Source organism: Sander lucioperca, chromosome 6 (genome assembly GCF_008315115.2).
Source record: "Sander lucioperca isolate FBNREF2018 chromosome 6, SLUC_FBN_1.2, whole genome shotgun sequence".
Lineage (NCBI taxonomy): Eukaryota > Metazoa > Chordata > Actinopteri > Perciformes > Percidae > Sander > Sander lucioperca.
In genome coordinates, this window is record NC_050178.1 from 35,595,187 (window position 1) to 35,616,899 (window position 21,713).

Below are 21,713 nucleotides of genomic sequence, written 5' to 3' on the forward strand. Positions count from 1 at the left end.
GGAGTATGATACAAAGAAATGCAATATGTCTAATCAGGAATGCTCAGACAATTTCATAAATGTGCTTTTAATTTGTGTGTAAGTGTTTTAGACCTTCCACTCTGAGTGGTGTTTAATATCAACACCAAACTCACTCATAGTACGATTTTCATAAATCAAGGACTGCTATAATCAGACTGGTCACTTTAAATTTGATTTAAAACCGTTTGGTTTATGCCAAAAGGTCTAAAGTAAGCATAACATTAATTCCACGAGGAAACTGAATGAATATTGGATGCCCTTCCAAATTATCAATCAACCTTTTTACGGAGAAACAGTTGTAAGGAATTTTTGTAAGGACGTTTTTGTGCATTTACAGTATAAGTTATGATACTGAGATTGTATTTTTATGTTGTCTTTGTGAGGATGCTCATCGCCTGAAGAAACCTAAAGAGTTGCCAACATCGCTGAATGTGGATTTCTGTGCATCGTGTCAATTTGTCACACTCTTGTGTGACTTTTTCTTTCGTGTGCCCCCTCTCTACGCCACTCGGCGGTGCTCACAGACTTCCCCTTTCTGGATATCAAATCATCTAACCAACATGACGTTGGTAATGGCAGAGAAAGCTAGTAATACCTAATTTCATCGGTGCAAAACCTGCGTTTGCTCTCAACAATAACGAGCTGTCAGAAACGTCAAAGGAATCCTGCATCGGTGTTTTCTTTTCGCCTGTGTGACTGCATTTCAGCACCACGGAGCTGTTCATCGTCCGGGAGCGAAGTGAGGCTGCAGCGAGCTGCTGCTGCCGACGAAGTTGGGGAAGGCTACAAGATGATATGAAGTGTGATTTAAGCACAAAGTCAAACCTCATTAGAACGACAGTCACCTTTTCAATCACATTCCACCTACAGCGAATGTTTATTTTGAGGATTAAATTGTTGCAAGACAGCTGTACAGCTTATTACAATTAAAAAGAGTAGTATGCATGTCAGTCACGAAGTAAGGAATTCTTGAGTTCGTGATTGTGTAGTTATTTGCTCTGAGTAGGAGCACAAAGGACCGTATTCTCTATATTTCTCTATTTATAGACCCTCTCCCCTTGGTGGAATGTACCACTTTGTCTTGGCATAAGGAAAAGGGGGACAGAAAACGCTGGGTTGACATATGCCGAGTTAATAGCGGCTCTCTTTATAAAAAACCTCCCCACTGTTGTTGGAGAGATTGAACCGGCCCTGTCCGTTTAAACCGAGAAGACACCCATACCGACTCCTCAATGCAAAAAAATAAAAGGGTGCCAAGAAGCTAGGACGAGGGAACGTGGGTGTAAATAGACAGTGAACGCTCTTGGTCTCTCTCTCTCTCCCTCTCTCTCTCCCTCTCCCTCCCCCTTCTCTTTCTCTCTGTCTCTCTTTTATGAAATCAATGAACGAGTTATTGGGTAGGACATACATATAAGGAATCAAAGCCTCCACCGGGACCAACGGCATTGCGCGCTTTTGATATGCGTCTTTGCCAAATGCTACATGTGTTTTCACATCAGTGTAAATATTGGCTTTGATAGGACGAGAGTGGAATCAGCTCTGGCACGGCTTGGTCTCGGAACCAAATTTTGACCAAGACTTCCACGAGCTTTTTTTCAACGTAAAACGATTCTCTACCATCACCATCTGCTGCTGTTTGTACCCATCCCAAGTCACTGGCCGGTCCGAAGATGGCAACTTTAACCAACGGGCAGATGGACGGCACGGTGCACGGTGTCGGTGTGGTCTCCGCCAGCACGAACGGGCTCGTGAACGGATTAAGCCACAGCCACAGCCCGGTGGGCTGCCCGGCCACCATCCCCATGAAGGACCACGATGCCATCAAACTCTTCATCGGTCAGATCCCCCGCAACCTGGATGAGAAGGACCTCCGGCCCCTCTTCGAGGAGTTCGGCAAGATCTACGAGCTCACTGTGCTGAAGGACCGCTTCACGGGCATGCACAAAGGTGGGTTAAGCCCATATTCCCTGAGATAACTATATGTTATATAGTTTTTGTCAGTGTGAAATCCGTCACACATTAGTGAGAGTGAGGATCCTAAATCATGCAGGATTTGATGGGTAGAACTGCACAATTGTTGGCAAATTGTGCAATTTTCTGTAAGGTTGAATAATGACTTTTTGCGTGTTGTGGTCGGGATTTGGGGCACCAAAAAAATATATGTATTCCTTTCTTAGACTTTTTCTCCAAGTCAGTGCATCATATGCTGTTCTGCTGGGCAAACACATCCAAGCATGAGACTGTCACGAATCGGGAGTCACGACGGCATGAATTTATGTAGGGTGATATTAGGAGGAGCAATGTTCCTATGTGGGCAGTGTGCACGGGAGTATTCACACATCTAGTCCGACGGTTGTAAACGTGCTTTCATTCACTACAGTTCAGGCCATTAACCTCACGTTTTCACGTTGCAATAGCGGGGAGGCTGTGTTTGATTGCCCGCAGCACCGTACACTCAGTTGCCCGTAACTCTTGCTGTGTCTGTATGCGCGCGCGTGTGTGTGTGCGTGTGTGTGTGTGTGTGTGTGTGTGTGTGTGTGTGTGTGTGTTGGGGGGTTGGTCCTGGGGTGGGTCGCGCGTGCACGTAGGCCTACAGTATGAATATATTGTACTTTTGTACAGCCTTTTTTTTAAGATTTGCAAGATTTCTAGGTGTTGGTGATCTGATTTATCCCTCCTTGAATATGACATCTAAACTACAAAGTAGAAATGTAAATTGCACAGGAATATACTTTCATTGATTTTTAAACGTTCCAGCACAGTTTAGGTCTATTTTTATATGTGTTCCTGGTGTAACCCTGGGCAGATCCCTTTGTTAACAATAAGAAATTATCATATACTTTTGGTGTAACAATGCTACATGGCCTTTTGGTGTAATTTTAACCACCAGCCTTGTATTTGTGGTGCAACAGGAATGATGGTGCTTTATCCCTGTATTTTACTATCTTCTCTCAAGGGAAGGGTCATTCTCTGTAAATCACCATCTAATGAGAGGTCACTATCTGCTATACCTGCAGGACATCTCCCAGGGGAGTAAAGTACATTAAGAATGAACTATCACTTTTTGGGACCCCCCTCCTCCCCCTTTAAAGCCCCCTCCGCACCATGTAAACAATGTGTGACATGCACCATGTGTCAGGAAATGATTATGATATACAAATAATTCCAGGGGGCAGAGACTGTCTGTAGGCATGGGGGAAACCAAAGAGGTGGAGATGGGAAGAGAGGGGGTTATCTTTTATTAATAGCCCAGCTGTAGTAGCAACTCCCTGTTGGACAGTTAATCACCAGTAGCCCCAGAACTATAGGCACGGCCCACCAGCTGATTCTAAGAACTGTCTCCTCAATGCGATATACGGCCCTGCTTCCCGGGCTGGGCCCCCCGCTTTCATTAGCGAGCCCCCGCTGCGCTCATATTTTAACTAGCTGGAGGCAATAGCTACTCCCTGGCTCACCAGCTCACTGGCTCACTTCAACCTGCTTGAGGGCAGCATTCCCTCCATCACTCCTAACACCTTCCTGAGGTTTCCATAGAAGATTCCCAAATTAGCAGTAAAAGACAGCATGTCCCACAAATAACAGGCAAAGTAACTGACTGTGTGCATTGCCATCATACTGGGTTTATTGAAGACAACGCAGCATAACATGAATCAGGTATAGTATGCTATCACAGCAAGAGTTTGAGACAAGAGTAAATACGCTTACAAGCAAATATTTTGAAGAGAAATAATGCATGCAGCATATGTGTTTCTGTGCCTTGTAAGATAAAATCCATTTAAACTGTTTAACACTTTTCCTGGTCTGGCTTTGTCTTTTGGACTGTTGCCAACTAGCAGCTGAAAAACCTTTAAGTCAACAGTGGCATTTTGGTGGTTAAAATCTTTTTGTACGTTTTGTACATATGTACATATGTACATTTATATATACATGTTACAGTCTTTACTCTTCCCTTTCCCCTTTTTTCAGCTACTTCTATAGAGTAGAACGAGTAAAACCGAGGGTGACCCTTTAAATGCTCCATTAGACTGAAGTCCATAGAAGTGCCCACCAGAAAACTACCCTTCTATTCCACCTTTTCTCCTCTTTATTAACTCTGCTTGATCCTCTTCATTCTTTTCCCCCTTTGTCTTCATGTTGCCTGTTTAGTGACAGTGACATCATGTTGGATAATGGCTGTAGTAGAACAAAGCCTCGGCTGGACCGGAGATTGTAGATGATCAACTGCCATTTCCTTTACAATTTTGTTCTACCTCTGTTTTTTTTCTCCAAATGGAACATACTTGGTAACTGTCAACGCTAACAATGTAATGCCTCATCTTGGGATACTGTTGCATTTATTTAACTTTACCCAAAGAGACATGGCACTTTTACAAAGAAATAAGCATGGTTTTCAGCTAGATAATACAGAGCTTTTTTCTGCTATGGCAGGTAATAAAAGGCCCTCCTGTTCTGCTGTACATCAACAAGCCTAAAGAAACAGCCTTTGCTATGGTAATGTTACCTCTGAAGAAAGAGACCCCTATTATAGCTATTGTCAGCCGTGCCTGTGATACTATTGCCATAACCCTCCCCATAATGACTCCATGTATCACTAGTAATCTAGTCTTTAGGATTCTGTCCCTTTGGAATGGAGGTGTGGAGGGAGCGGGGAGGAGGGGAGTATGGGACGGGGGTCTGCAGAGGCTGGGAGCGGGCACAGGGACACCAGTGCAGGCCTACATTCTCCCAATGATTTTATTTCTCTCCCCTCTGCGACCGAGCCATGCTAATAGAGGCCATTTATAATGGTCACCGGCTGCTGCTGCTGCTACCAAGCACAACGGGGCTGAGAGGCACGGCTAGCACAAAGAGCCAGCCCTTTTCTCTTTCTCTCCTCTCTGGCAATGCAGCATGGGAGGTGGGGGTATTCAGGAAGAGAATGTGTAGATATGATTGCTAGCACTATTCATCAGCCTTAATTCATGTAATAATCACCAGGGCAATTGAACCACGATGATATGGGAAAGACATTTAATAACTGAAGGTGTTATCTATTGTTTACTGCTGTCACATCTTCGGGCAGTATTGTGTTCCAGGCCAAACCTTTATTGTCTACATCTTCGTTTTTCCAAGCAAATGCAAATGCAACTGTCACCCAAGTTTGTTTTACTGCTGTTGTTTCATTTGGTGGTAATTTAATGCAAGTAATATATTTGTCCTTGGCCAACCAAACTAAATACATTAGCAACAGCTCTTGCCATAGGCTCAGACAGTTAAAGTGGTTGCAAAGCCAGAAAGTTGCTCAAAGTCAAAGCAGGTGTTGAAACTTAATTTAGATATGGTCCAAATAGTCCATTTGACCTGGCAAGTGATGTAAATAACATGTCACAGGTTTTTAGTGCAGATCATCTGCTTTCAAGAAAAGATACTAGTAGCTCACTATAATATAATAACTGTGGTGATTAAATATAATCTCTTAGCTGTTATGCTATTTTGTAATTTAATATCAATACTTGAGAAAATGGTTTTATATGTTTGAAATCAAACAAGTGGAGATACAGTGTAAGGACCAATAGTAATCTTTAATTTACACATACTGCAGATGGCTTATGCAGATGGGGGATATAATATATGCAGGTCATAAAGGGAGTTATGGTTTCCTCTGAACATCTATGGTATTGATATTTCAGCCCTTTAAGTGAATGTGTCAGGGGAGAAGGTTCAGAGCAGATCATTGCGCTCATCATGTTTGTTGAGGCCAGAAAGTGCCGATGCCAAAAACATGAAAGTCTCATGCTGTGTTTTATTGCAGGCAATTAGGTGTTACAGGTTGCCATTAGAGTACCGTCTGCAAAAAAAGAAGGATACAACTAAATGTGGCTTTGAACAAAGAGAGAAAGATGTGTGGGTGTGTTTTTTCGTCCTGCAGGTCTGCGTTAATGCAGCATGCGTTCCGGCCGAAAAATTTCACTCTCGTTGCATCATCCTCTCTCTGTGGGATCCTTCTCTCTCCTCCTCTCACATTTGGTTTGGGATGAGTGTGTGTGTGTTCATGTGCTCCTCCTCTCCTCCCTGGCCCAGAATCCTCCACTCAGCTCAGCTCAGAATGCACGCTCAGGCCCCACATTGTGTCCCGTTTCTATGAAGACGCATGGCAATCGATTTTGAGTGTTTTGTCAGGAAGAAAAGCAACATGTGTCACAGAGGAGGTCACTTCTTATCAAAGTACACTCGACCACCAGTGCCAAACCGCACCTGCCACCCCTGTCCTGGCACAGCCCAGAACTGCCGAGCAACAAGAGGATAACAAAAGGCGGAGCCAGAGCGGGGAGTACAGTAAGCCTAATTTGTCAGGAGGGCCGTTGTCAAGGCAGCACTGCCTCTGTTGTCCATTATTATTGGAGGGGACTGTCAGATGGGGGCCGGCTGATGGCCGAGCAGGGAGTCAGTTAGTTAGTCACAGTGAGAGATAACCGCACCAAGCCGAAGGAGGGAGTGCTCATGGAGCTCCTGCGAGGATTAGCATGCTAACAGCAGGTTTGGAGTCATGAGGCCAGTCAGGGAGGTGGAGCCCTCTGGCTTCTTTGACCTCTGCGGCCCTCTCATTAAAACCACTGACCTTTACATAGAGAGAGAGACGGATAATGTAAAGGGATGGCTGTACCTACATGTTCATCTCATTTCACTTCCTAAAGACTGAATGAAACAAGCTGACATACATTCAGCACAAATTGCAAGTTTGGTAAACACAGATACAAAAGTAAATATATAATTGTAAATGAAGTATACCAATACCAAAGACAAAGGTTTAAAGTGAAAAAAAATTAAATAACTATAAATTAAATTAAAATACTACAATTACATTGTCATTTATAGGGACTGAATTTGCTTAACAGGAAACTTTTTGTGTTTATAGTTCAGGAGCACATGCACGTCTATAGTATCATACAGTGAAATGGTCTAGTCAACATAAGGGTGTTAGTGTGTAGTTAATGGTTCCATGTAGCAAAGTCATGGCTCACTGTGGACGGCAGTGCTGACCTGTGGAGAAGCACAACACTGAAGATTTCTGGCCATCGTTACAGGTCAGGGAGGCTGCTGATCTCAACAATTTTGACATAGATAGATAGATAGCTAGATAGCTAGATAGAGAGATAGATAGATAGATAGATAGATAGATAGATAGATAGATAGATAGATAGATAGATAGATAGATAGATAGATAGATAGATAGATACATAGACAAAAGTGATTCATAATATTTTGAAGGCAAAAAACATCTCTGAAATATGCATAGTGGAAAAGCTTTCTTGTGTTTTGGCAGCTGGATGAGCCGATAGCCCACAGCTGGGTTAAAATAAAGTCTGCCTTAAATGTTTCATCAAGATTTGGCCTTTTGTTTTCCATAAAGAGAGGCTAAACAACTTGCACAGGCTTCCCTCTTGCCCTTGCTTTCCTGTTGCCGTGTTCATTGCCCCGGTGTACTATTCTTCAAGAGGATAAAAAAATATCCTTTTTTTTTTTTTTTACAAATATTGTTTTTCAAGGCTCTTGCATCAGCTAGTAAGTATTATTGTGCTCTGTGTTAAATTTTGTAAAAGTTGAACGTAGCTTTAGGCCTCTTCAATCTTTTAGATTATGCTTAACACCACTTCCAAGCCCCCCTGCTTTAAATACCGGTGGCTAGTTCAGGACTTGGGGAATGCAATACTTTTGAAATGTTGGAAAGTCTTACATGTTGTTTTTGTGATTTACTTTTGTTCTACTGATGATTTCATTGCAAATAATAGAGCTTCCTGTGGGGAAGTGCCCTGTCTGTTTAGTTTTTTTTTAGCTTCTTGGGATTTTTTTACTTGTAGTTCAGGATTAGTTCATAAAATGATAAGTATAATATAATGAGAAATATAAACATGTAGCTTCACCCATGCTGCTCCCATAACACAACCTGTTATAGTCCCCACATGTGGTTTCTGTCTCAGGAGTTATTCAACTCCATATACTTTATATTTTATCCCATTACTGGCTCCCTCATCTCTGCTATGCAGTTGCACGGACACCATGCTCTATATGTAGTTGTTTAGTTTAAAAGGCTTAAACACCATTTCCTTTGTTCAGCAGTCAAAAGGTTATTATCCTCTGCGTGTGAACTTGGAAACTGGAGTTTTTTGCCTTTTGGATTAGAGCTGCAGGCTCCTTTTATCAAGCTTTGCACAGTCAGGAGGCATTATGATAGGGAATATTATAATATCCGTGCTCAATATCTGTATGTGTGTGTGTGTGTGTGTGCGTGCGTGCGTGCGTGCGTGCGTGCGTGCATGCGTGCGTGCGTGCGTTCATGAGTGTGTGATTATACTGCAGAGTACTAACTGCATGTGGTGTGCCAAATATCAGCCCTAGTTAAATCAGTACTTTATAGTAACTTTTAATGTTTAATTGTAATATTTATATATTAGGCCCAAACCCGACTCGAACCCTCAGTGTGCACATGAAAATGGGTCCAGCTGCAGTTTACTGCAGAGGCTGTCCACAAGGTAATAGCAGGATGACACAGCAACAATGTGGAAAAAATAGAAACAAAGTTTGTCACAGCTTACTGTGGCCCATTAATGCATATCCAGCAAGCATTCATTCTTGTTACATATTCTGCTGTAAATGTCTTTTATTTACTTTAAACTCCACCTTATATATATATATATATAAAAAAAAATCAGTTTTATGTGTATACCCTTTCTAACATTGTTGCAAGGTCAAGTTATGTTTTCGTAAGCCCTCACGATTTCTCTTACCAGTGATACACAATTGCTCATATACACTAAACAAATTATACAGATTTGGAGATTTATGGTTCATATAAAGTTGAACTAATGTTTATTCTCAACCAAATTACTAAACATAATTCGAAGTGGCATATCTGGGTCTGCCTGCTGGGATACTCTAAAGTAGGGATTACATGAGCAGTGTACTATTTGTCCCAGACAGAAAGCACGCCAAAGACTGTTGAGCATGTGTGACTTGTCAGGCCCATATTTCGCTTTCTATGTATGCATGCATACAATCTCCTGTGCGATGACTGCCAGGCTTTAGTGTCCCTGATTCAATTCACTTTCTTCCCATCTCCTTTCATGCCTATTTCATGTCCGCCAATTAAAAATGCACCACGTTGACTTGTAAAAGGAAGGTGGGAATGGAGGTTAGGGCTTTTCAAAGATCTCTCTCAATTATTCAAGACCAAGTTTGATTCAGAAAAGGGAGGAGGAATAATAAGTCATGCAGAAGTTTTTGAAGGTTTGGCAAATGTAATGCAAGATCTGATGAAACTAGCAGAAGCATTAAACCAAAAATAAATGTTTGTTGTCGATTAGGGTTGACAAGTTTTGTCTCCCAGAGTCAGCATCCTACATTTAAACTACTACTTCTCCTATAACAGAAGCAAGAGGGATATCTGACGTAAGCAACTCAGGTCAGAGAAGCTTTGTTCCATTTTATATTTCAGTAATATATTTAGTTTGAACCTTTCTGAAAGAGAAAAAGCAACTGAACAGCTTTGAATTTGTATTTCAAATTTTGCATTTGTTTCTAGATACCCACTGGGTCCATATCATTCCATTTTCATTCTCCAAAAACTGCAAATCGGTGCCTTTTGCTATCAAATATTACAATTCAAATGATATTGGCATCACATTGAGGGAAAGTACATCAAGGCTTTATCCTATCATGCTGGTTGGAGAGCAGATAGACCAAAACATATCGCTGCAGAGGGAGATGGTGCAAGAGTGCGTAAAACGACAAAGAGCTCAAGACAGAGAGAGCGAGGGAGAGAGGCAAGGAGAATTAGAGAGATGTTGAAACAGGGATGATGTAAGAGAATGCGTGAAAAAGAGGCGAGGGAGATCCATGGAAGAGAGTTTGGGTGGGGGGTTGCACACAAAGACAGACAAAGAATATCAAGAGGCAGAGCAATATAATACAAGAATGAGAGCAGAGATTGTAAAGAGAGGTGCAGACTAAAAATGGAGGCACAGAGAAATTGTTCAATGACAGGCACAGAGTGAGCAAAAGGAACGAAAGGAAGAGGGAAGGGGCTGAGAAGAAAAGACAGAAAAGCTGGAAAGGAAAATGACAGACAGAGACAAGTAGAAAGAGTGAGGGAGTCCCAGAGACAGATGTCGCCCTCGCTGGCCCCGGCAGATTGATAGCTTCTGGCCCAGTTCCATGCCAGGCTTTGACCTCTCTGTCCTCTGCTGTAATTTATAGGCTGAATTTTGCCAGATTTAAGCGCTACTCTTTGGCCATCATGACTCGAGAAGGGAGAATGACCTTCCTGAGATGGGAGCAGAATTAGACCCCTGCAGCTCCAGCCACCCCTGGGGTAAATAAGCAGGTGCCCTCCATATTAAATGGGTGTCTGAAAACATGTTAATTGGACAGCTTTTACTGTATATTTGTCAATCTATCTTTTTTCTGTGTATGTTAGCTCCTGCACTTTATTCATGTACAATGTTCAATATGTTAATGTGACAGTGCAGTAGTATAGTATTAAAGTTTTAGAGTGTTTAGCTTCTGCAATAATAGATGAGTGTGCATGTGCAAAGCACAACAAGTTCTCCACACCATATGACGATATAGGTAGTTTATTCCTACCCTCTAATATGACCCACAGGAGTGTTCCATAAATTAGCGGCCCTACTGGTGGCACTAAATACGACTTTTGGACCTTTCAGCTGCTGTGTGTGGACCCCTTGTGTTGTCTTTACACTTTTAAAGAGTTGAATGTTTACTTACATATATACTTAAAATATTGTAGAATTGTTTAGAAAAAGAACAGAAAAGCACAGAACTCTGATTAGCTGTTCAAGGACCACCAAATCCAAGCCAACTGTTTTAACTTTGACAGAGAACAGAGAATGTATGTAAATATATATAATATGTACGTATGTACATAAATACATTTTTAAGGTCTTTAAGAAAGGCTCTTGCAAATAAGTGTGAATGACTGGCATTCAGCTGGATTTAAGCAGGTTATTGCTGTTTGTGAGGATCACTTTTGCAGAGGCGGTTGTCTACCTCAAAGCAGATGAAAACGGTTATGGGTTTGTAACGTATTCTACAGAAATCAATAAACATTTCACTGAATTAGTTCAAAAAGAAAATATAACAAAAAAAGAGAGCAGCAGCCAATGGGAAACAAACACAGTGTTTCAGTATTATATTTACGTCCGACAAAGAGCAGAAAGAGAGTTGTGGCTATTAAGCTTAACTTGAACATGGCGTTTAGTGAGCTGCTAATGCTATAGTGAAAGCATTCTTTATTTATATTATTTATTTCTATTGCAGTACCTAGTATTTCCTTTCAGAAGAAATCTTTTCTTTTATGCATTTTATTGCTTAATTTTCTCAGAAGTGTATTTAAATATTAAACATTAGTTTTAAACTAACATGTATATAGATAACTGATATTATTAGGTTATTTCAATACATTTTAGGTAAGTATTTGTTTTTCAAAAATTTTTATTTCTTTTTTAAGTGTGCTTTTTAAAGACACCTCAGACCATTGTCTGTATCTTTTTATGTCTTTTAGTTCACTACACTTGGAGGACTGGCCTAGTTGCTTATTGAATGATTGGCTGCTGCCTTCATAAATCAGGCCCCTAATTTTGCGCCGATTGCTGGCACAAATTAAATGAAAAGTAAAGCACAAGTTTGCACTGTGGTTTCTTATAAAGTAAATATGTCCCTGTGTGTATTCAGAGTGTGCCTTCTAATAAACTGACTTGGCTGGCAAGCCGGTGGGCTCAGCTGGGTTTGTGCTTGGCCATTCAGAGCGTTACTTCAATGCACAAATCAGCCCAGGGATTGATCTAGACAGAAAGCCTTCAGCAAATTATTACAGATTTGCAATTTAATGGCTTCTGAGGTCTCCCCTAGCCCCATACAGGTTCCCAACGAGACATAGCCCATTAGTTTGGTCCTTTAATCACAGAACAGGAGATGGGAATCCTGGCCAAACCTATACATACCCTGCTTTACTTAGTGTGGAATGATTTCATGGGTTTATAGATAGAGACAGAGAAGTCTGTGCGTGCAGGCGTGTGAGTTTGTGAGCTTCGGCTAGATGATAAGCTTGGCGATCCCTGTGTGTGTGTGTGTGTGTGTGTGTGTGTGTGTGTGTGTGTGTGTGTGTGTGTGTGTGTGTGTGTGTGTCTGTGTGTCTGTGTGTGAGAGCGCTAGAGAAAAAACAATGCACTCCTCTATGGATTGTTTATCAGTACCATGAGGACGCACTAGGCACTAGCAATTAATTGGCATTGGCATTGGCATTCCCAAAGCTAACAAAAGTCCACTTCCTGAAATCAAAATGGAGAATTAGTTTCCAACGTCATGTTCCAAAAATATTTTCATTAAAAGTGGTTTCAATTCATGCAAAACATGAAAATGTTTTACACTGCAACATTGACGTTATTATTTTATCAAACTAATTCCAATTAATCATCAAAAAGAAACAAGACAAAGTAAATAATTTACTGAGTCTGCTCAGCTAGCGTAACAAAGTGTCTAATTAAAAGCTCTACTTCTATAAATATCAGTTTGTATTCAGGTGACTCTCCCTGATGCACTTCAGTAAATGGATCTGTTACTATGAGCTGTAAAGCAGTCCCTCACAAAAGCCTGTAAATAAAAAAACATACTTGTTTGTGATTTATTACATATACTGTAATTTATTTGGCAGTTAGGAGCTCTCATGTTATGGTCTATTATATATTTACAGTCCCATTTATACAAGCAGAAATAATCTAGTTTAGATGACATAACTTTTGTTATACTATTTTCAACAGACAAATGACCAGTTTTTCACAGGATGTTTAAGCAAGTCTTTTCCCATAGCTATAGTTGCCCTGATTAATGTGCCATCGATGCAAAATGTAAAAACTATCACTACAATCTGCCTTTCAATGTCCCAATTTGTCCAAGACGAAGCCAAGCTTTCTAAATGAGCTGGATAAAAGTGACTGCCAAAGGGGATGAATATATATAATTATCTGTGGCTTGAGCTTCAACAAAAGGACTTTGAAAATCAACTTTGTGCGCCAAAGGCTTCATTAGCCTGACAACAACAAAATGTCTCCTCAACTTGCAGGCTGAAAGACACAGGTACCTGCAAAGCCATTATAAGCATGCAGTCATGCAGCCTCTAGCCCAACCACTATCTGTTCGGGATTAGAAGCTACTTAATGCACTAATGTTAATATGCTAATGAGTTAATGTTATGTTTGAATTATTAGGTGATTTAAGAAATGGCTGGCTGCTGTTTTGTTGGTCTTACGCATTGACACGTTAGAAAGGACGGATAAATGTTTACTTTGCATATGGAAATCCCTAAATGTCTTTCATCTGTCCTTCCTATAGCGACTAGTGGTCCATGTTAGCTTTGCAAACATCTTAATTGTGTTAAATGGAGGAAAAAGGGGGGAAGATTAAAAGCCATTAATGTGTGTTGTGTGAGGGTGTGCTATTCCCAGGACGGTGCTTTTGTTCACTTTGGCAAAGCAGACGAGAGAGTTTCACCTTGAAACTCAATGCACACCAGAAACATTGTCATTGTGTCTAAAACGCTCTCACTGTTTTATACACTGTCAGACTGGCTTCACTTCGTCATTGCATTTCTTTTCATGATCGCCTCTCTCCATCCTCTTTACTCCCTTTGTATGTCCCTCCCATTTTCTCTCATTCTATCTCACTCTTGCTTTTCCCTTTGTAGCAGTGTTTCTCCTCATCACTCTCTCTCTCGCTCTCTCTCTCTCTCTCTCTCTCTCTCTGTCTGTCTAAGCGTCAGATAAGCTCACTGGGGGAGACTTTAGAGGACTCTCCATCTGTGTATAAATAGCTCTGGATGAATTATTGAGGGACCTGGGGTTGCTAATAATCCCGCAGGACCCATCTGACAATGACACAGAAGATGGAGAGAAAACAATTACGCAGGCTTTCTCCTTCAGAATAGTGGGAACGGGAGTGGGGGGGACTCAGTGGCCTCTGGGAGCCTCTGGGAGCCTGCTTGCGGGGCCCAACATCTTGGCTAATAAACCCAATTAAGTCTCCGGAATCAATCGGAGCCCCGGGGGCGTTCTCTCTCTTCCTTCCCCGGACAGCGTGCAACAACAGGAAGTGTAATGATTCATGTTCCCCCTTCTGAGTTTGGATCGTCCTCTCATTTCCATCTTGCAGGTTGGCAAGGCGGACGGGGCAGGACAGGATGTCCGCCGAGGCAGGATAATAGGACAGGGAGAGGAAAGGAGAAGAGAGGCGAGTAGAGTGGAGAGGAGAGGTGCTCAGAGGAATATTAATGGGAGTGTTTATCCTGTAAGTGTTTTACCGGTGGGACGAGACATGGGACCACTCCCATGACAGAGTTAAAGCACTTTGTCTTCTTAGTGATACATGATTCACCTGTAGACAGATTTTTGATTAATCGGCTTTGCCAGGTCTTCGTCTGACTGTTGACACAATATGCTCTTTACATCTATCTATCTATCTATCTATCTATCTATCTATCTATCTATCTATCTATCTATCTATCTATCTCAGCCACTCCCAGTATACAGAGCTTCATAAAAACAGAAATTAAAACATGTAAAATTATATTCTCTCTGTGCATTTTGTATATCAGTCTAATGGTTCAGTGTCTGCAGAGTCCAGCCCTATTGCCAGACAGGAGCAATTTTGCAAAACCCTATATATATATATATATATATATATATATATATATATATATATATATATATATATATATTCAGTTACCAGTTTTCGAGAAAATTGGCAAAAGATAATGCAAATTAATGCATGTTTTCATCCAATACTGTTATGCGAATATTAGGGGTTGGTTAATCGAGATAAACAGGGAACATGTGGATGGAATTACACCTGCTGACAACGTTTGTTTTGTCCAATGCCAATGTTTTTACAACTTTAACTTTCTGCAAAATCTGCAAAGTCAAAGTATACTTTACTTTATTATCCCAGAGTTAGGAAGTACAGCATTCCCCCCCCCCCCACCACACACACACACCACCCACCCCCCTTAACACACACAAAATAACATTAGCAGCAGATGTGTGTATAAACTACATTATGGTTAAGGTAAGGGAAAGATCGTAGTTATGGCAGATATAATAAACTATAGTTAGACAACTAATAATACTAATGCTTGTTCCAGGTTAGGGAAATCATAGCTAAAATTACAGTAATAAAAACACAAACACTAATTACAGTTTGTGACAAGAGGTGAACTTCAGTCTCGTGCATTACTGTAAAGCAAGGCGTGCTATGTGCCCATCCACAACCCCAATCTCCACATCTACTTGCTGCATTGGACATTTATCATGAGGTGCAGAATCGTCCAATCTGAACATACTGGTAGATCTGTGACACTGGGCTAGTATATTCTGTCTTCTTAAGCCCTGACGTAAATATCAGAAGAAGAGAGTTTTAGTGTCCCATGGTGGTCTAAATACTGTTTCAGAGTTTTTTCCACTCTGCCAAGTATAAAGTTCCCAAATGAAACACTGAACATTTGTTGGGCATGAAAATGCTCAAAAAAGGTCCATCTGTTAGCAGTCGTACATTGTTATATTAGTTTCATCAATACATTTCCCGAAAGTACCCAACCTGGTAGCCTACCTTATGGTGCAGACTTTTGGTTCATCTTAGGAGTCACTCCACATTTAATTATTCATATTGTGAAAAGCTAAATTTGGGTCTCCCAAAGATTTCCAGACAAAATGGCTGAGGTAGGATGAGAGTGAGATAATTTGTCTTCCTGGGTATTGGGTACTGCTTTAAGTGGTTGGTGTGTGTGTTTTGCCATCAGTGGAGCTTTTAACAAATTAGTGTGTGTTCAAGCATTTCTGTTACCTGTGATGCACACAGTGTGAGTTTTGATTTGGAAGGCATTTTACTCAGTGGCACGAAAGCTCAAGCGTCACATGTAAGCCCAGTTTGTGTGGGTGCACAAGTGTGTGGGTATAAATGTGCGCGTTTGCGTGTGTTTTCTGTCCCGACCCTAAAGGGAACGGGGGGGGGGGATGGAGGGAGGATGTTGGTGGGTGGTGTGGGGGGACGACACTGTCCTAATGATGCATTTTCTACGCCATTGATTCAGTGGCTCTGCTCTCCAGTAAATCCTTCACATGCAACACATTAAAGCTGGCCCTTTTTCCTCCTTCGCCAATCGATTAGCACAGCTTACAGACGGCCACTCTGGGAAGCAGGGCGAGAGATGGGACTTGTTATCTTCAGGGACTCTCACACACACACACACACACACACACACACACACACACACACACACACAAACACACACACACACACACACACACACACACACACACACACACACACACACACACACACACACATGTTAAGGTGCTAATTCACTCTCGCCCTTTTAATGTCATAAAACATGTAAATGTATCTATGGTTGTAATGTGGAAGTGCATCAAAGTGTGTAAGAACATTTTTAGTTTGCATGCATTTGCTATTAATACCTGTAATCTCAGGATTACTGCATGCATTTTAATATGGAGGTTGCCTACATCCAACTCTCTTGGTCTTTTTTTTTGTTTCGTTTTGTTATAGCTTTCTAAAGGTACCACTGTGTGCAGATACAGGAGTGTGGCATGTATTTATTGAGTTTTAATGTTGAAATCAGTGCTTTTCTAAGCTTTTATGGTCATTAAAGGTGATTTTTATTCCCACATCCGCATATTTTTGGGCAACTTCTAAGCAATGTATTCAGGCAATTTTTCAGTGTCTTGCTGAGAAGTAACACTCAACCCTCAGAGCACATTCAGCATGACGATATAACAGGTTTTGCAGGAAATAGCCAGTTATTAAAATTTATTTGACACCCCACAGTCAATCAGAACTCAGTATTCACCTAGGATACAGTATAATAACTTTTATTTCTTCATATCCTCATCTCGGAGAGTAATTTAGCTATTGTTTTAAATGACTATGTCCTGCACTTTTAAGAATGGGGAAAAAATGGCGCAGATGTACAGTAGTGTGGCCCATTTGAGTTTTATCCGTCACCTGGTTATTAACTTTTCTCTTTCTCTTCCTGCTCTCCAGTTCCCTCTGCGGCATGCTCGGAGCATGTTTCTAAATTGCAGATTCTTCTTGTTCCCCCGAAGAGAGAACTAAGGGATCTGCATATACCTATAGGAGAGCTGGAACTGCTATTACACCCCATTATAAATGAATTCACCTCCCCTTTCATAATACTGCCCCTTAGTTCTGGCTCACTCCGCTGAAATAATATCATACTCAAGACCAGCCTTCATTAGTCAATGAAACAGCTCCTGATTTTTAAGGCTTTTTTAATAGAATGAAACAAATGCTTGATGTGGTCTCTGAACAGTAATTGATGTTCTATTTTTTTCTCCCCCTGTTCACATAGAGTACAGTAGCGTTCTCCAAGCTCATATTGTGGGCGTCAAAGTGCTTTCTTATTTAATCAGGGTTTACAGCTGCCAATTAAAGATTTTAAGCTGATACGGGGAGAAAGTTGGAGTGTTCCTGGAGACCTTGGTCGTGTCCCCTAAAATAGCCTCTATCCTCTGTCTCTTTTTTCCATTGTGAGTAATGATCTGAAAGGTCAGCAAAGGTGAAGGGGATATGAGCGACTGCTGCTAACTTTATTGAATTACTATTCCTCGCAGAACCAAAAGTGCGAGGGCTTGTCTGGGTTTTTCACTTTGATGCCAGATTCTGTGGTAGATATTTCACTTAGACCAGGCTTTGATCAATCCAAAACATTTCAATGTATATCATTATAGCCTTATAAGGACACCTTTTCCACAGAGACAACAGAGTTATACAAAAACAGAGATCATGGTTGCGATAGCTGTGTATATATTATTTCCAAAAGTGAAATTCGCTGCATTCCAAGTATCATTTTTTTCCTTTCTTGTTTCATTTTGAGAATGTTTTAAAGCAAATACGAGCTGAATAGTAACAATTACATGGCTCATATTGAGTCTCCCAGTTACAGCAGTACAAGGGCAACTGTATCATTCTGCAGGAATCAGGAACTCTGTTAATACAACACTTATTAGTGTTCCTCTTTTGCACTCAATGGTACTCGTTTTCACCATTATGACTGAAAAACCTAGGCTTTATATACTATTTCTCTGAACACAATGAGAGAATTTTCGCCTTTACTCTGACCCATTTCAAGAGTAAATTGAAGAGTTTTATCTAAGCCTTAGCACTCACAAAAATCCCGTCAGAATGTTCTTGTCTTAAGGTCAATCTTTTAAAAAGGAGAAAAAAAACATTCTTCTGTTTATTGAGCAAAGGCTGTCATTGGTCAACCCTTTCAGGCGGAGATAAGTGCTAACAGAACTGAGGTAGGGGGAGATGTGGAGATTTCTATTGACTGACTGAAATTGGACAGCCTCAAACAAAGTTTCATGCCAAAGTTTTTCAAGGCAGAGTTCCAGGGCTATGCAGCATGGAGTTTCTGCCGCGCTGTGGATAAAGCTTTTTAATGCTATTGACTCTTTTTAGGCTCTTACCAAGATGTTCTGAAATATTTAAATGATCACTGGGAGTTTCTCCCCATCTGTGGCTGGGAATAAAAGAATAGAGTGAGAGGAGGGAACTTTTTATGTCAGCCTTTTACAATCCCTGAATTAATAGGCACAAGATAATTAGAGAATTCTGTTTAATAACATTGTCCCCAAGCTCTCTAGTCTTGGGTGGTGTCAGGCAATGCATGCTGGTAAAAAAGTAATTCATGTGTCCAGTAATGCTGCAAAGCACTAATTCAGGAATGCATTAGTAGTTATATTTTTAGTGAAAATATAATTAGTTTCAAAGGAGGATTTCAAGATTGGAGTGTCCCCCATCCAGGGCAATAGTTACCACTGAGATCCGAGAGGTCATGGTCTCTCTATAATTTTGGGGAATTTGGGTTTTTTATTAACCTTACATTCTGTAATTACATGTATGTGAAAGGGATCGCTCATAGTGATGGAACCCACAGAGGATTATCCCCCACTCTGCAGTTCCCCTCAGTAGTACGTAACATTGTAACGTCTTTTGACTCATTATTTTGGAGTTAGAACAAATTCACTGTTTTGATTTCACTCTTACCGCTGTCATCAGTGCTGTTTCCAGCAGCAGCAGACAGATGTTTTTAGAGAAAAAAATCTCACTGAACACTACCTGCCCATCACTAAAGGTTAGCAACTAGCTAGAACATTTAGATGTTGGTGGAGACCAAAAACAGAGCTAAAGGAAGAGTGAATATTAGACTCGTATTCATCAGGTGGCGAGAAACTGGACTCTAAATGAATGCTAATGTATCTGCTAGTAACTGCTTGCTATAATGTAAGCCGTATCAACTTTAAAGTGATACAATGTGGCCAATGAAATCAGTTATTGTAAAACAATAATATAATAATAATCCTGGCTATGGCCCTATTGTCCAAATGCTGTCCTACCCATCCAAGGTTAGAATACCTGAAATACTACTTAGGCTACTTGAAATTTGGCAGTTAGTCATGTAGTTGAAAACCTGGCAAAATATTACAATTGATTTTCAGTTACATCACTTCATAACTCATGAAACCTGCCAGCCATATCAGAGTAAGATCAAATCAAATTAACAATGTTGGTTTTTTAAAACATATTGATATATTGAAGAAGATGACTTAAAAACCAAATGTCATCTCTGTATATATGAATATATATAGTTTCCGCAACAGTCAACTTGTTGGGAAACTACATATAGCAAAGACAGCTCTCCAAGTACATGTTTCCCATAGTTAACAAGGTCAAAGCTCTATGTGGTCCAACACAGCTGTTGTTTAAATGAGGCCTGGTGACAGTTGGTGGATTTCACCACTGAAGATTGTGTCTTTTTTTCTTTCCTCACCAGTAAGTATTCATAGTCTCCACCATTCCCTTGCTGCTTTCTTTCATCTTCTCTCCTTTTCTTCTCCATATTCCTCTCTGTCGTTCACTCTTCTCTCTCTCTCTCTCTCTCTCTCTCTCTCTCTCTCTCTCTCTCTCTCTCTCTCTCTCTCTCGCTCTCTCTCTCTCTCTCTGTGGGTGTGTGTCCCTTTAGTGTGTCTGCAGCGGTTGAGATAAGAAGCGAGTGTAGGACACAAGGGGATGGTGTTCACAAAAGCTAGGTGATCTTATCTACTCCCTCTCCCTCTCCCTCTCCCTCTCCTACCGAGCATCCCTCGCTGTTCTGCTTTTCCTCTCTGCTGTTCTCCTCCCCCTCTTTCTTTTTGCTCCCTTGCCTTCTTTCTCTCTTCCCCATCTCTCTCCTCTCGTCTCACACACACATTCTCTCAGATCCCCTCTGCGCTGCTGTTGATTTGAATTTGAAGTGATGGGAAACCAAATTGGCAGCATTGACAGCAGAAACAAACAGCTTATCTCTCTCTCCTGGGCCAATATGGGTCTTAGTCAGATACTAGAGCCGCCGCCAGCATCTGACTTGTGACAATGATGATAAATTGAACGTTTGTAGACTGTCACTTTTCGTGTGTGTGTGTGTGTGTGTGTGTGTGTGTGTGTGTGTGTGTGTGTGTGTGTGTGTGTGTGTGTGAACATGTGTGTATCTCTGTGTGTGTGTGTGTGTGTGTGTGTGTGTGTGTGTGTGTGTGTGTGTGTGTGTGTGTGTGTGTGTGAACGTGTATATTTATTTTCATAATAACCAGTAATCTACCGGCTACAAGGCCAAGTGTACAGGACACATCTCTCAACAAATTATCTACTGATATGTTCAGTGTCAACATTTTTGCAACTTGGCAAATATGTGAATTAGCAAATTTTCCTTGTTAACTTAATGGAAGACATCATCCTGGTGCCATTATATGTCTTGTAATAACTGTATTTGTAGAGATTTGTAGTATATAAATGTAATTTCTACAGGCTTGCATTAACTTGACCTTGTCTGACAGGGCTATGGGAGTAGATCAGATGAAAAAGGTTGGGAAGCACTGGATTAACCAAACAGGAAATAAAGTAATAATCAAAAGTGCAATATATAATAGTATAACACGGACAGATAATGTGTTATTTTTGGAATATTTTTCTATTGAGGTATGGTATTGCTGGATCTGAATACTCCTTCCATTACTGAATATTCTGGATGCTGTGGGTGACTGCACTCCAAACATGCAAGTGAGTGTCAGGTGTGTGAATCAGAGGCTTGCGTGTGTTTCCTGTGGGAAAGTGCCGGCATGTAGCTTTAACACGACAGGCCCAGAGAGGATGAGGAGGTAGCCAAGCTGTCAACGGCCAGCTCCCACTTCGCCTAATGAGAGAGAGACCCGTTAATTAAAAACACCAACAGGCAGAGCTCCCCAGTGTCCCGCCATCAGGACGACCCGGGGTTAAAGACACGGAGCCGAGAGGATGGGAGGCATGCTGCTTCTACATACAGTACATGGTGCTGCCCTCAACAATAAATAGCCCCCAGTATGCAAAAAGAACTAACAAAAGTACAACTGGGAAGAGCTTTAAGAGGAAGGGGCTATCTATATTCTGCACTGTTTGTGTTTTTTGGGGGAATGGGTCTGTGAGAATTGTCGGCTCAGCCCTTGATGTTCCCAGAACAAACTGTGGTTCTTTTGTTTCCTTGTGCGCGTGTTAGTTACATGGCAGCAGGGAACAGTTTGTCAATATGTGCATGGAGA

The 21,713-nt window shown here is 41.1% G+C and overlaps 1 protein-coding gene across 10 annotated transcripts in view; it reads left to right on the forward strand.

Moving 5' to 3' along the window:
• The first annotated feature begins 1,242 nt into the window (after window positions 1–1,242).
• celf4 (CUGBP, Elav-like family member 4) overlaps window positions 1,243–21,713 on the forward strand; it is an 86,279-nt gene continuing 65,808 nt past the window's right edge. For all 10 annotated transcript variants that reach the window (XM_031277293.2, XM_031277312.2, XM_031277299.2 and 7 more), the window contains exon 1: window positions 1,243–1,968. In XM_031277293.2, the coding sequence (XP_031133153.1) occupies window positions 1,692–1,968 (277 nt within the window). In that variant the 5' untranslated portion in view covers window positions 1,243–1,691. The remainder of the gene's footprint in view (window positions 1,969–21,713) is intronic.